Source organism: Crotalus tigris, unplaced genomic scaffold (assembly GCF_016545835.1).
Source record: "Crotalus tigris isolate CLP2741 ecotype Arizona unplaced genomic scaffold, ASM1654583v1 scf7180000019210.225728, whole genome shotgun sequence".
Lineage (NCBI taxonomy): Eukaryota > Metazoa > Chordata > Lepidosauria > Squamata > Viperidae > Crotalus > Crotalus tigris.
In genome coordinates this window covers 86,345-102,230 of record NW_024097437.1, presented here as the reverse complement: position 1 = coordinate 102,230, position 15,886 = coordinate 86,345, and the positions used below count along the sequence as shown (strand labels likewise).

The 15,886-nt window shown below is 40.7% G+C and overlaps 1 protein-coding gene across 1 annotated transcript; it reads left to right on the top strand.

The window, feature by feature from the left end:
- Positions 1–5,824: 5,824 nt before the first annotated feature.
- Positions 5,825–15,310, top strand: LRAT (lecithin retinol acyltransferase). The gene is made up of 3 exons (XM_039361174.1): positions 5,825–8,246; positions 9,533–10,208; positions 12,695–15,310. Exons 1-3 carry the CDS (start codon positions 8,182–8,184, stop codon positions 12,845–12,847), a joined length of 894 nt encoding a protein of 297 aa, XP_039217108.1. The 5' UTR covers positions 5,825–8,181; the 3' UTR covers positions 12,848–15,310.
- Positions 15,311–15,886: the final 576 nt, after the last annotated feature.

Below are 15,886 nucleotides of genomic sequence, written 5' to 3'. Positions count from 1 at the left end.
AAACTGCTGAAGGAACATTTCCAGCCCAAGTTGTCTGTTATTGCTTGGAGGCACATGTTTGAGCAAAGAGACCAGAGGGCAGGTGAATCTGCTAAGGATTTTATTGTGGCCTTAAGGCGAGCAGCCAGACCGTGTGAGTTCAAGGATCTGGAAGAGAGGCTGCGAGATCGCTTTGTATGCGGTTTAAGGACCAGAGACTTACAGCAGAAGATTTTTGCAAAAGAAGATGTCTCTTTCCAAGATGCTCTACGAGAGGTGATAGCTGAGGAAGCAGCAGGCGGAGCAGTAAAGACTTGCGGCCCACCAGGAGCCCTCCAGAGGTAGTCACCGTCCATCAAGAGGACGCTCGAGAAGGTTCGGAAGCAGATCCTGAAGAAGAGGTGGATAGGCTTTATCAGACAGCTGAAAGGAGGCAGAAAGAACATCCAGACAAGGCCCTAGCAGCTCTTCAATGCTTCGGGTGTGGAGGACGTCACAAGCGAGCTGACTGCAGGTTCCGCTCCGCCATTTGCAGAACGTGTAGCAGGAAAGGCCACATTGCATCCATCTGTTTGGGTCGCCAGAAGGTCCAACCTCGTGAAGAATTGCGTCTGAAAGGTACCAGGGTCCCCAGCTAACATAGGGTGGGTTTCTGCGCATCGCGCAGGAGTATTTTGAGGACAGGCACACATAAACCCCTAAAGAAGAAACTGTCCATTAAAGTAAGGTTGCAAGGGGTTCCTTTATCTATGGAGTTGGACACTGGGTCCGTGCTCTCCATTATTTCTTTTTTTATTAAAAAAGTTTTTATTTTCCATTTATTCATACAAAATACAATTAAATTCCTAACCATTGGTACCGCCTGCCCATTCCCCCCAGGCTGCGTCCACCCTCTCTAATCCTTCCCCACTTCTCTTTCTCTCCTCCCCTCCTACTCTCTTCCCCTCCCCTTCTCCTCTAACCATCCTATTTCCTCCCTACTCCTTCCTCCCCTCTCATCCCTTTCACACACATGAACGCAGCATAGGGGAAATGCCCAAGCATCTACCATGTCTATATTATCATTACCCACCCACTCACCCACCCACCCACCCTCAACCCTTCCCCCCTCACTTCCCAGAGCAGAATACAGGGTTATTATTAAGAAAGTTAACAATAATAAAAAAGAAAAAAGAAAATAAAAGAGAAAAAAAATCATACTTAACCTTTAACTCCCCTTAAATTAAGTCATATAAACAAATCTTTACAACAGTTACTATAAAATTTACTCATAAAATAAATGAAACTTTATAGTCCCATATTTTTTCTGAATATAATCTATCCATCTTCTCCATACAATAATATATCTTTCTTGTGTATGATCCTTCAAATAAGCAGAAATTTTTGCCATTTCTGCAAAGTTAGAAACTTTAAATATCCATTCTTCTAAAGTAGGCAACGAGTCCTTCTTCCAATACGAGCCTACTAATAACCTTGCTGCAGTTAATAAATTCAACATTAAAGTAGTTTCTTTGTCATTTAAATCCACAAAGATACCCAATAAAAATAATTGAGGGGTGAACTTTATCTTCCTTTTAAAAATCTTTTGAATGTTCCACCAAATCATAATCCAAAAAGCCTTTACCTTTGATCTTTTATCTCAAGATTCTGTACAGGCAACACCGCTTGTTCCATGATCATCAATGAGGAAGCTCTTGCCATAACGGGCTCTTCAATTATCCTTGATTGTGGATGTGAAGACTGTCTTGCCTTTAGAATAGAGTGATAGAAATCTCTTGCCTTTAAAACTGTAGTTAATCTGTGACGTATTCCATAATAATTCACTACTATTCCTCTTGGAATCTCCCATCTGAACTGGATTTGACGACGTTTTAACTCATCAGACAAAAAAGTAAAATCTTTTCTACCTCTTAAAATTTTTGGAGGTATTTCTTTTAAAATTATCACATCTTGAGCTGCAATTTGAAACCTCTTTTTATAAAAAGCCTGTATAATTTCATTACGAATAGATCTTCTGGAAAAGTAAATAACCACATCTCTTGGTAAATTTCTCTGTCTGGCCACCCGTGAGTTGACTCTGAAGATTTTTTCTATCTCATTCCCAACTTCTTCTGGTCTCCATCCAAGATTAAAAGCGATATCTTTAACAATAAGCATCTTCAAATCTTCCTGGGAATTTTCTTTCAAACCCCGGATACGCAATGCGAACTCCATTTCTCTGTATTGTGAAATAGTTTGTTCATCCTGTGTAATTTCTATCTCATTCTCCACTTCCACCATTCTAAATTCCAATTTTGCTGCATTTTCAGTAATCTCTTCCATTTTATCGTCAATCCTTTCAATATGCAGGGCAAGACCAGAAAACGCAAATAATATGTCTTCTCTGACCTGCTTGTTCTTTTTCTCCAATAATTCTTCTGTAATAGCCCTCTCTGCAATTATAAGATCTTTTACCTCCTCTTTAATATCCAAAGCAGTCATTTTTAAAGTCTCTTGTAAGTCTTTGAGAGAGATTGCAGGAGGAGGAGAGGGTGGGGGTGATTTTGGTTTAGACTAAGAAAGAGGCTGAGTCATTGGGGAGGAAATAGAAGCTTTAGGGACAGAGACCAAACGTTTTGAAGCCATTCTGTTAAATTCAAAGGAGCAAAATTCTTGCCTCTATAATATCACAGTTCTTTAAATAATAATAAAAAGAAAGAAAAAAGGAAAAAAAGAGAAAGAGGAACAAAATTCTTGCCTCTATATTTAAAACATAAACTTTTAACTTTGTTGCAAAGTCAAACAAGAAAGACAGTTGCCATTTTGCCTTTCACTTTCCCTTTCTTCAAAAGGGAAAGTAAACAAAGAGAAGAAAGGGGGGAGAAGATGCTTGCAGGAGTTAAAGTCACAATCAATCTTAAATCCACTTTCTCCTGGTTTGCTCCATCTGCATTTGAATACTCACAAGCCTCCCCCCCAAAAAAGCAGATGTGGGAGCGGCGCCTTGCTTCATCCCAGAACTTCGGGACAAAGACGTCCTGGAGTGCGGAGTTGGCTCAGGCTCCGAGGGAGCTCTACCCTCCGATCCCTGAAATTATGGGGATCCAGGGGAGCTCTTACCTCTACCTGAGCAGCTCTTCTCTTCCCTTTCTCACAGGGAAGAGATTCAAGCTGCAGGACAGCTGATTGTAAACGTCCTGTGGCCTTTACACAACCCAGGAATGGGCTGCTTTGTGAAAAGCAGCCATCGTAGCTGCTTGATCACACCAGAAGTCCTACTCTCTCCATTATTTCCATTAACACATTCAAAAAGATTTGCAATAGCAGTGGCCTTCGAGCCAAACTCAGGTCATCCAATATAATACTCACAGATTTTCAGAATTCTATGGTGTTTGTTAAGGGGGAGGCCACCCTTAAGGTACAGCACAAGGATTTTGAAGTTCCCCTAGATGTGGTGGTTGTTGAGGGTGAATGCATGAGTCTTATTGGACTTGATTGGTTCGAAGGTCTGGGAATCCAGTTAACTGGGCTGCACCATTTGCAAACGTTGAGCCTGGCAGAAGTCTGTAAGGAGTTTGCAGATGTGTTTAGTTCAGAGCTTGGATCCTATAAGGGGCCTCCAGTTTCGCTACGGTTAGACCCAACCATCATGCCCATCAGGGTTAAACCTAGGAGGGTACCTTTCACCCTCAAAGGCAAGATTGATGCTGAACTGGACAAATTGCTCCAGCAGGGCATTTTAGAACCAGTAGACTCAAGTCCATGGGAAACCCCCATAATAACGTCTCTAAAGGCTAATGGGGACATACGTATATGTGCAGACTACAAGTGTACACTGAACAAGGCGCTGCAGTAGCACGCTTATCCAGTACCTGTAGTAAGTCACATCCTGGCCTCCCTCAAAGGGGGGCGCATTTTTGCAAAGCTTGACCTGGCACAGGCCTATCAACAGTTACCTGTTGATGAGGCAGCTGCAGAGGTCCAGACTATTGTAACTCATAGGGGGGCCTTCAAGGTCAAGAGACTGCAATTTGGGGTAAATGTAGCACCTGGCATATTCCAAAGTGTCATGGAGAGCACACTTCGGGGTATTCCTGGAGTCTGTCCCTATTTTGATGATGTCCTCATTGCTGGAGAGTCATCCCAAAATTTAGCAGAGAGATTAAGGGCTGTCTTGCTTCATTTTCGAAAAGCAGGCCTTAAACTAAAGAAGGATAAATGTAAGATAGGAGTCACTTCTTAGGATTCAGGATAGATGCTCAAGGCATTCACCCTGCTGAAACTAAATTGCAAGCTATTCAGCAGGCCCCAATCCCTAAATCTAAGAGTGAGCTACAAGCCTTTTGGGGGCTATTAAATTTTTATCATGCCTTTCTCCCACATAAGGCTGCTGTGGCAGAGCCTTTACACAGGCTCTTGGACAAGCAGACTCCTTGGCAGTGGACTAAAGTCCATGTCAAGAGTTTCAATGAGGTTAAGGCCTTGCTCACATCTAATGCTGTTTTAGCACATTTCAATGAGCAACTGCCTGTTTTTATCGCCTGCGATGCATCTCCTTATGGGGTGGGAGCTGTACTTAGCCATCTGAAGGCTGATGGGACACAGGTCCCTGTGGCCTATTATTCAAGGACTCTGTCTTCTGCAGAGCATAATTACGCTCAAATTGACAGAGAAGCATTGGCTATAGTGGCTGGCATTAAGAAATTTCATGATTTCTTATACGGCCACCATTTCATGGTCTATACTGACCATAATCCTCTGCTGGGGTTGTTTACCACTAACAAACAGACTCCACATATAATTTCTCCTCGTATGCTGAGATGTCCATTTTCCTATCAGCATATGACTATACATTGGTTCACAAACCAGGAAAAGAAATGGGTCATGCCGATGGCCTTAGCAGATTGCCTTTGAACCAATTGGTGCCTGATCCTGCTCCAGCTGTTAATATCCTGTCCATTCAGGAATTGCCTGAGTCTCCCCTCAATGCTAGGGATGTGGCTGCAGAAACTGCCACTGATCACACGCTTACACACGTGCTGACATGAGTGTTGTCATGACAAGTGCCCAGATACTGAGTTCCAACGCTTCTGGCACAAGAAGCATGAGTTTTCCACTTTCAAGGGATGCCTGTTATGGGATAGCAGGGCAATGATCCCAGCCTCATTGAGATCTAGAATCTTGGTCTCTCTGCATGAGGGACATCCTGGCATGGTCAGGATGAAAGCACTTGTGTGCAGCCATCTTTGGTGGCCTGGACTTGATAAAGCCATTGAGGTCCAGGTGCACGGGTGCCAAGTGTGCCAACAGTCTCAGCCTGAAATGCCTCAGGCCTCACTACATAGGTGGGAGGAAACTCAAACCCCATGGTCTAGGGTGCATATAGATTATGCTGGGCCCTTTCAGGGGCAATTCTTCCTGGTTGTTGTTGATAGCCATTCCAAGTGGCTAGAGGTTGTTTCTGTGTCCTCCACTACTACTGCCAGGACCATCCAGGTGTTGCGAGGAATTTTTGCATCACATGGCCTTCCAGATGTTCTAGTTTCAGATAATGGTCCTCAATTTACCTCTTCTGAGTTCCAGGCTTTTCTTCAGGCCAACCTGATCCGCCATGCAACTTCGGCTCCCTTCCATCCATCCTCCAACGGATTGGCAGAGAGAATGGTGCGCACTACCAAAGATGCCCTCAAGAAACTGACTTATGGTAACTGGCATCACAGGTTAGCAGATTTCCTTCTTGCACACCACACCATACCATGCACTGCCACAGGGAAGAGCCCTGCTGACCTCTGCTGGGGTCGCTGCCTCATCACTAAACTGGACAGGTTGCACCCCGGCCGGGTGGCTTCACAGGTGTCACAACCGCGGGCACCTAGGAGACTCCAAGTGGGTGATCTGGTCTGGGCATGGAACTATGGGCCTGGTCATCTCTGGGTCACAACTGTGGTCTGCAAGTTCTCTGGACCGCTTTCATATAAAGTAGCCTTGGGAGACGGACGCGTTCTTCGCAGACACATTGACCAACTGCATTGGAAACTGGACTCTCACCCTTCCGCTCCTGGTTCTGCTCTGTGGGGGGAGGAGGACCATAATATGCATTCTGAGGTTCAGTTTCACAGGCCATCATTAGCCGCTGCTGAGGCTATGGGGGAGTCATCCCAAGGTTCCGCAAGTGCTCCCAACAGGAAGTCACAGGATAGGGTCATCCCACACAGTCATGAGTACTCCAGACAGGGAGTCACACCGGGGGTATCCACATTATTCACACATATCACAGAGTGCTCCAGACAGGGAGACTGACCGGAGGTATCCACATAATTCACAAACAAGAGAACAAGAATTACTGCAGAGGCACTGGCCCAATTCTGCAATTGCTCTCAGAAGGAGGTCAACAGGGAAGGGGGTAGCCAGGGAGGCGACTCCTGACTCTGGCACTTCCGGCACATACTTGGGGGCCACAGAGTACTGGGGCACTTCAACTACCCAGCACTCTCCATCTGCTGGCCTTGGGTTGAGGGACAGTGTTCCCAAGAAGGGTCCATTGTGGATCCGGGGACTACCAACCATCCAAAGTATGCTGGCCTGGATTTAGAGGGTCCAGCCAGCCAGGAGATGGGTGGGTCAACCAGGTATTCGGGGCAGCAAAGTCCTGGCCTGCTGAGCCTGGTAGGCAAGCAGGTAGGCCAGGCAACAGCACCAGGGTCACCTGGGAATTTAGGGCAGCAATGCCTCGGCCCACCTAGCCTGGTAGGCGAGCAAGTGGGCCAAGCAATCTCTCCTGGTCCAAGGAGGTCGCAGCAGGCCAAGTGCCCACCCAAATATCTTAGGGAATTTGTGAAGTTGCTGTCAAGTTCAAAGGGCCCTGAATAAAGGGGCATGGTTATTTTGTATTATTTTCTGATTTTGGATACATTTATTCCCAAAACGAAGTGGAGGGGGTTTTGCCTGAGGGTAGCCTCAAATATTCCACATTCCATGCATTTGATTTATGGAACTATATATCACTCCCCCAATGTAGGTCGTACATGTATGTGCACAGAGATGTTCCACTAGGGGGGAGAGGTGTTGCGTCCTGAGCCTGCAAAAGCAGGCTCGGGACGTTGCATTGATCCCGGGCATTCAAAAAGCTGCCCGGGACCAGACTGAGTGGCGCCAGCCTTGCGCGCATGCACAGGGCGCAAAAACACTCCACTACTTGTTGCCATTGTGTCCGGGTCTCTGGGCAGATAAAGAGAGGCCTGCGTGCTGTTTGCGTTGTTGGGGTGTTGCTGTTAAATGAATAAAGAGCTGTTAACTACACAATAAGTCTTCATCATTTGCCCACGATCGAAGGACTTAACAACTTCGATAATGATAATGAATCGTTTGCAGGCATTACTTGGCTGTATTGTGTTAATAATCTTTCCCCACCATTTCCCTCTGAGAGCCAAAACGTTAGAAGCAGCATTACTTTACTGATGGAGTTGAATATTAATTATCACTAGAAAGATAACCAGTGTGTGCATGCTGCAGTCAAGTTCTAACAATAGTGCAGTTTGATGTAAGCCAAAAAATGGCCTCCAGCGTCTCTCATTTAGTTCCTGAAGATATTGGAAAGAGGGTGAATAACAAGAATCCAACAAGCTCCAACCACAATTTGAGAACTGATAACTAGGGCAGCATATTAGGAGATTCCAAGACTTGTCTTGCCAAACATGTATTAAGAATGCTACTGGGCTGCTTGGCTATCCATCCAAAAGTGAGGGGAAACCCTTAAAAATGAACATACAGCCTTTTAACAGATCATTCTTGATAAGTTCAACTCCTCCCAGAGAAGCCAAATCTTGCTTGCTCATCTGTAAACAAGATAGAGTGGTGCCAGATTAATTCTGCTTTCCTTTAAATTGTTTCAAAGAGGTCTTACATTATGTAAATACAATAAATGTCATACAATTTAAAAAGAGCCTGCCTCTTTCTCTCTCTCTCTCTTTCTTAAACTACTTGAATGTTTTAAAAAAAAAAAGAACACCGCCCCTTTCCTTTGTCCTGCCCCCTTCTTCCTTCAGATTCTCGGGAAAGATTTTTATACTTCTCTCTCTTTCTTTCTCTCTCTCCTTCTCTCTCTCTGCTTCTCACCCCCACCCCCACCCCCAAAATACTAAATTGGGAGACTTGGCGAACTAAACAAAGCAAGCCTGGCTGCCAGGAGCAGTCTAAGAAAAAAGCCACAGGCTGATTGTGACAATGAGGGGACTGTGCACTGTGGCGTCTCCCCCTCTTCCAGAATCTCAATCCTTGATGTTTTCCAGGTAAGATGAATGGCCCCCATCCATCAGCATTTCCAGCCCCCAGGGCAGCTAAAGAGATCGTCTTGTCAGGCTGGGGGCGGAGGGCAGAAGCTTTCATTGACGTGCAGCTTTTTTGACAAGACTGAGACTTTTGCATAACTAGATCAACATTGCATTTAGAAACACAGAATTTACCATGTGTCGTTGAATTTCCTAGCTAGCAGTTTCAGCACACATGAATAGATGATGGTAAATATCAGATTTTCCTATATATCATTCTGAAAGCTTAGGATAAGTTTCTTCTTAGACTAAGCAACAAGTCTCAACCCATGTGCATTAATATATGCCTTGAACATTTTATCAGCAACTGCCAAAAATGTGGAGTTACACAATAGCATAGAAAGATTCAGATCCTATACCTATAAATAGTCTAGCAAATCCATGGGTATCTTATTGTTAAGGACTACTTTAAGATTGTACATATTGGAAGTTATCCATACCTTTAATTATATATTTATAAGTTAGCAAGTCTGCTTTTGGTTTTGTAGTAAAAACTGGTTGTCTTGAATATCATGAAAAGGGATCCATGTCTAGTTTTCACGTCACCTACGTATAATGATTTTACTTAATAAATAATACCTTCAAAATTAAGACTGCAGACCTAAATTTTCTTAGTGAAGAATAAATATCAGCCACATACATTTTCAAATAAATTCCTCTGAAATTAATTTTATGTATTATATCATAATTTTTGATCACTGTTTTAATATATTTATTTGCAAGTAAGTCCCAATGAGTTCAACAATACTTACTCTCCAGTAAATATGAACTGGGTTTTTGTCAAGGTTTATAAATATTTTCCTCCAATGATTTCAAACGATGAGCTCATAAATCATAACACAAGATATGTATCAGAAGTTCACTTATTATTATTATTTTGGCATACCTGACATACATTTTTGTCAATGATCAAATAATTCATTTAATCAGCACTTTCACTGGAAAAAAGAAATGATTTAGGTAGGTGATTTTGTTGTTAAATAACCAACAAATAATGAAAAATCCTATAAAAACTCAGATGACAGCAATCAACCGATGGAACAGCTTGCCTTCTGAAGTTGTGGATGCTCCATAACTGGAGGCTTTCAAAAAGAAAATGGACAACCATTTGTCTGAAATGATATAGGGTCTCCTGCTTGAGCAGGGGGTTGGACTACAACACCTCCAAAGTCCCTTCCAGCTCTATTATTCAATGTTCTATATTCTAAAACTTTTCAAATAAAGAGCCACTTTATTTTGCTCCACAGGAACTGCCCACTTGCCTGTCTACCAATCAAAACAGATTCGGTGAGTGGGACGGCCCAACTTGCTATACTAAAAAGAGACCAAAGCAGAATAAATCAGGAGCAGCTCATACAGCAAGAAAAAAAAAACATGAAAAACCCAATGTATGAAATAGCATCCCTGTTACTGGAAAAGTTACTTCTGCTTTCCAACTTTAAAATTCTGCAAACAGGTTCCATGGAAGAGGAGGAGAAGAAGAAAAAACATGTATGTTGTTATGACTCTTCCTATTTCAGACCAGGAGATTTGCTAGAAGTGCCCCGCACTCTCTTCATTCATTTTGGCATTTATTTGGGAGATAACCAAGTAGCACATCTTATGCCAGACATTCTGCCTGCTTTCACTAATGATGGGAAGTTGATCCAGAAAGTAGTGACTAATAAGAGACTTATCTTGGGGGTCATCACAAAAATGGCAAGGATCCGTGTGGACACAGTGGAGGATTTTGCTTATGGAGGCTCCATCCTGGTGAACAGTATGGATACATTTTTCAAAAATTGTATCCTTTGTAATGATAAAGTGGTCCACAGAGCAAAAAGGCTGGTGGGCACAACGGAATACAGTTTACTCTGGAACAACTGTGAACATTTTGTGACCTTTTGCAGATATGGCTCTCCAGTCAGCTTCCAGACAACCAAGGTAAACTATCATTGTCCAAATATCCTCTGACAAGTGGGGCTATATCTTTGTTTTGAGTTATGATGTGCTAGAAGGGGGAAGAACAAGTAGCTTATGTTTATAAACATTACAATATATATTTAAAAAGCATTTTTCCTAGATATTTTTGTTTAAAATAGAGGTTTCTCTAGGATTTTGGAGTGGGTGGATGTGGGGGAAAGAGGAACTTTTTAAAAAAGTTCTCTTTTAGTAACTGATATGTACCTAGAGTGGCTTAAAAATAGATCATAAAAGTTTATAACATGTTTTACATTACCTATTAAATTCAAGTCCCAGTTTTCTTTGCTTATGTAAGAGACTAATATATGGATAGCAACAAGTGGACAGAACTGAGTTGATGCTGCCAAGGAAGCACAGTGATACTGGTGCAACTTTAATCCTTCAATGTCCTTATATGAATGCAGACCCAGGAAAAGAGTTACTCTGTTCATAGTGTCTTAATAGGAGTATCATCTGCTGAAGTGTAATTCGCTTATGACTTCACAACTGGAAGAGCAATAATGCAAAACTGCTATTACTTTTATAAGAGATAATTATCTCTATTTATAGTTTAGCAACATATTATACCTCTTCCTGAATATTGGCAATTTATTGCTTTAAACATTCTGGTCTCCTCCCTTCTCTTAGAATTAAAGATTTATTTATTTGTTTGTTTATTAAGAAATTTATTTGCTGCCCATCTCGTGTCAAAATTTATTGCAAGGGGCAAACCGTGTCAGAAGTGATAGTTTCAGAACCTTAATGGTATGTAGGATTTTTTGTTTTAGAAGGCAACAGATCTGATCCTTGTTAAATGGAAAGGTGCTTCTAAAACAGCAAATTCTAGCTGTGAATCTACATTTGAATCTAACCTAGCTTTGTTAAAACTCATATTTTAATTAGCTTCCTTAATATTAATTCCTTACGTCTGTGCAGAACTTTTCTACAAAAATAAATTTAAGGGTTTGTTCATTTATTTTCTGACTCTGCCACACTTATTCCTATATGATGTCTCTAAACTCAATGTGCAAGTAAAATTCTGTTGAAGAGAATGCTTTATTAAAATATTAAGAGCAAAACCAAACTCTCCCCACACTAACCCAAAATGAAGGAAAGGAATGCTTGTGCAGGGATGTGGCAGGAAATTTTTGAAAGGCAATAAGTCCTATATTTAAGTCATAAGCAAATAATTTATTTTAATGGAGGTAGTGTTTCGGTGAAGGTAATTAGAATAGAACACATATTCACATCTGTGAGGGATCACTTAAATATTAAATCTGAGCAAAATGCTATTAAAGACATATTTGCCACGTTTCTATGAATTTAATGGGAATTAATACTTAGACTCTTCATATAAAAAAAAAATCTAAATACAAGTTTCAGGAAGTTTACAATAAATTGTTCAAGATGGAGAAAACTCAGTTTCTCAATCACCAGAGACGATATGACTGGAAATGGATAACAGTAACTTTTATAACTAAAAGGCAGGACTTAAGATTTTTCCTGTCCCAAGGAAATACCTACTGTTCAGTCTTATGCTCTAACTTTTAGAAGAAATAGTTGCTTTTACATTGGTTACATTTTGGAATTAAAAAGGAAAGAGGCATGGGAAAGCACCACCCAGTGTTTTCTGACTGGTAAACTAGCAAAAGCCCATAGGTAAACAGATGATACAAATGAATATGCCAGGAATATAATCCAACTGACTGGAAAGCTAGGCTGATTTGGGAAGTCAGAATCCCAGAACTAAGATAAGTATTGACAGTTGAGATGGCAGCCCTCTAGGTCTAGGAAAGCAACATCTCTTCTGCCCTGCATTCAAAAGACCAAAACTTTGGGTGAGGAAACAAGAAATTATTATCTATTGTCCCTAAGGAGGAAGAGAATACAAGATAAGTTCTCTTTCATCTTTTCATATTAAAAACTAAATCCATACCTTGTTTTGGGAAAACAAGCAGACAAGGAAACATAAACTGCCACTCAGCCTTGAGAGCCAAAATGCCCTTCCAATATTCAAATAGCGGAAGCAAGACCCAAGTTAAACACTAACATGATGCCATGACCTCCAATGTAAATTTGCAACTATCAGAATTCTAGACACCTGAAAATATAGCTGCTGAAAAGGAAGATAGTAGCCAGTGAAGACATCATTAGAGTTGGCAAAAATGAGCAAAAACTCACATGAAAACTAAAAGCAAGGTTTCTACCATCCCATTTCCAAGGGGAAAAAAAATTAAACTACAGTTCACATAATCTCTTATCATTAATTATGTTGGCTAGAACTGATAGGAAAAGCTTACAGTGCACACATTATTTCAATGTGTAAATTCTACAGGTTTATGCACATTCAAATACTTGCATGGAACTCATACTAAACAAATCATGAAACAAATATCAACATTTTCCTCCCATTCAAGGGAAGGAGCATGTTTAATTTTTTATTCTAAAGTCTTCTACTATCTTTACAGTTCTGTGAAACCATGAAGATGATCATTCGAGACCAGAGAAGCATACTTGTTTCAGCACTGCTGGGATTGATTTCTATACTTTATTTGGGTCTGGGACTTTCTACTACTCTTCCTACTATCATCATTCCATTTATGCTGTGGATGGCTGGTTAATGAATCCACCTGCTTTACCATTTATTGGCTACTAGATGACCCATGGCCCATTGAGTCCTCTTTTCAGAGATATTTCCTTATCTAAACAAAGAAACAGAATGACAGGCAAAAAAGCAGTGGGAGCAAAAGCAACTTCTGGCTTCTTGCTGGCTTCCTGATTGACTTTGCTTTTGGGAAGCCAGCAGAAAGTATCAGAAACCACAATCACATGACCTCAGATGACCACAGAGGCACTGCAAGAGCCACAAGTTTATGAGTACAACTGAAGAGCCTTAATATTTCAATTCCATGGGAGTAATGGATTTTCTACAACTTGTTCAAATTAGCAATCTGAAGTACGTTGCTTCAAAAACAGCTGCTTCAAAACTGGTTGCTCTATGATGCAACATTTTGGTCAATTGAAGGTTACAAATAGACAAGACAGAGTTTTAGTAGTATATTGGCATTCTATTGTAAATAGAATGTATCATGTATTTATGAAAACTCAAACTAATAATATTACACAGTGAAGAAAATGTGGAATGATTAGCATGCAGCATATAGAATACAGTGAACAAGCAATAACCTGTAAATTAAGCAACTGGGTTTTGTGAAAAATTTTCCAAGCAATTTCAGGGATGACCATATCGGATTTATTCCCAAGCAAAAGTGTCTAATCTGCAGTTTTACACTCAGCAGTACATTTTGGCAAACTTAATGAAGGTGACCTCCCAAGTAAATTTGCATAATTTCAAAGTGAATAATTAAAATTATCAATGACATTCTCTTGGATATAGGAATGTTTTAGTATTCAGATTGTACAAAGCAATGTACAGTTTGTTTAATAACTGCTATTCTGCTTTGCATCTTTTTCCAATTTCCCTACGTTTACATTCACTAACTGTATTTTTATTTAAATGACATAACTGCATTTCAACATCCTGCTTGGACTTGAGATAATAAAATATTTGCACCAGAATTATCTTTGCTATTCCCTATTAATGAAATCCAATATAAATCAGTTCAATGGGCTTCTGTAATCTCAAGATAAGTGACAAGCAAATTAATGAGAAAGACATATGCAGCTATCTATTTTTGGAATTCTTTTCACACTATAGACAAATAATTTTCAGTCATGGAAAAGGACTCACAGACCATTATTGTGCCTTTGTTAGAGCTTCCATTATATAGGAAAAAAGCTTACCTGAGTTTGAGGAATTCTGTTAAAAAGACATCAGGTTATTAATTACTTCCTGAAATAAACACCTGGCTTGATAAGATCAGATACCTTGTGGAAAATTGTGAAAGCATTGCTGTTTTTTGCTGTTTAGAATACTACGGCACACTTCCTTTGAATCTGCAAGTTGCATGTTTGCCATCATAACAACAAGCATTAATCTATGTCCAATTAACATTCATATAGTTAGACTGTACATGTACTAATGTATTATCTCTTTCACATTTACAATTTCTTTTGCTCCCTGTCTTTAGACATTTAAGTGTATTGAGACATCAGAAATGTAATAATTTAATGATGTCCTATAAAATAGAGGTATTTTACATTTCAGTAAAATAGGTTAATTTCCATGCTATGTTGTACAATTTCTCTGCATCCCATTATTAAATGTATTTATGGTACAGAGACAAAGGAAAACAAACAAGCATATGATTTTTTTAAATTTTAACATGATAACGATAAGATTATGTATATTTTTTGCCTTCTCTTAATCTTACTTCATTGGGCTGCAAACATGCAGCATTTTTACACAATTCCTATCATCTATGAAAGTGCTGGTAACTCCCTAAATAATTATAATAAATCACCTGCTATGCTGATATTCAAAGAAATAAAATGGCAGGTAGTATGTGACATACATTTACACCCATTGCTCCTGTGGAAACTGAGTGAAGTTCCTGCTTTGTGACTGTGGTCTCAGATCCAACTTACAAATTACGATAACACCATAGGTTGCAGTATGAGTTGCTTGGTATAGGTAAAACTACTTAGAACTATCACAAGTGAAATTGTTCTTGATTGTATAATTAATGCATACCTCACAGAGAGATGTCCATCCAAACAGCTAATTGTCCAAAGATATCCTCAGATTCCTAATAACTGTCAGTGTATAATGAAAAATGCATTTGAGAGCCTATTTATGAGTGTTTATTTCCAAAAGATCAGTTACTTTACAAATACAGCGCTTAGCCATCTTCATGAAATGTATGCATTAGAAGTTCAGAAAGTATGTATGTTTATAAATTTTACAGTGCAATGTTTTCCCTACAGTGTAAGCTACATCATAACCATGTTGTATTTTAAACATACACAAATACCTGTTTGAACATGAGACCAATATGTTAATATTTTTAAAAAGTGGTTCATGAGAATCTAGTGAGGAATTGTTGGTGTGTTTGCAACTCTGCTGCCTGTACATAAACCCAACCTATGTTTTGGAGGACATTTTAAATATACAATTCTAACAACTTCTACTTGTATGTTGCTCTTTTTACATGATTGAGTGGGGTGGGGGGGGGAGAGTCTGGAATGAAATACTTGGAAAGCCACACAGGAAATAGGAGTGCAGAACTTCAGGGTTTGTGTAATGGATATTGTTATGTCCCGAGCCTTGCAAACGGCTCGGGCGTTTGCAGGCAGTCCCGGGCAGGTGCAAAGCTGCCCGGGACCAGACAGGCTGTCGCCAGCGCCGTGCGCATGCGCGGATGCTGGTGCGGGAAAAGTAACCCATTTACCCGGGAGTTGCCTATATAAAAGGCTGCGAGGCGTTTGGGCGAGGCTGAAGCCATCTTCCTGTAAGCTGAACGCTGAATAAAAGAAACTGAGAACTCCAGCTGCTTCTCGTGTCTATTTTCCCGCCACGGACTCAACACTGGCGACGAGGTGGGATGCCTTGCACTACCTGGAAAGGAAAAAGTGTAAGCTTACCCAAGGAGTCCTGAGCGGCGGAAGACGAACGGCGTCGACTCGGCAGCTGCCCGCCAATCCGGTGCGCATTCGGGGGTAGGCTGGCTGATAGACCCGTCTCCTGAAGATCCGAAGAT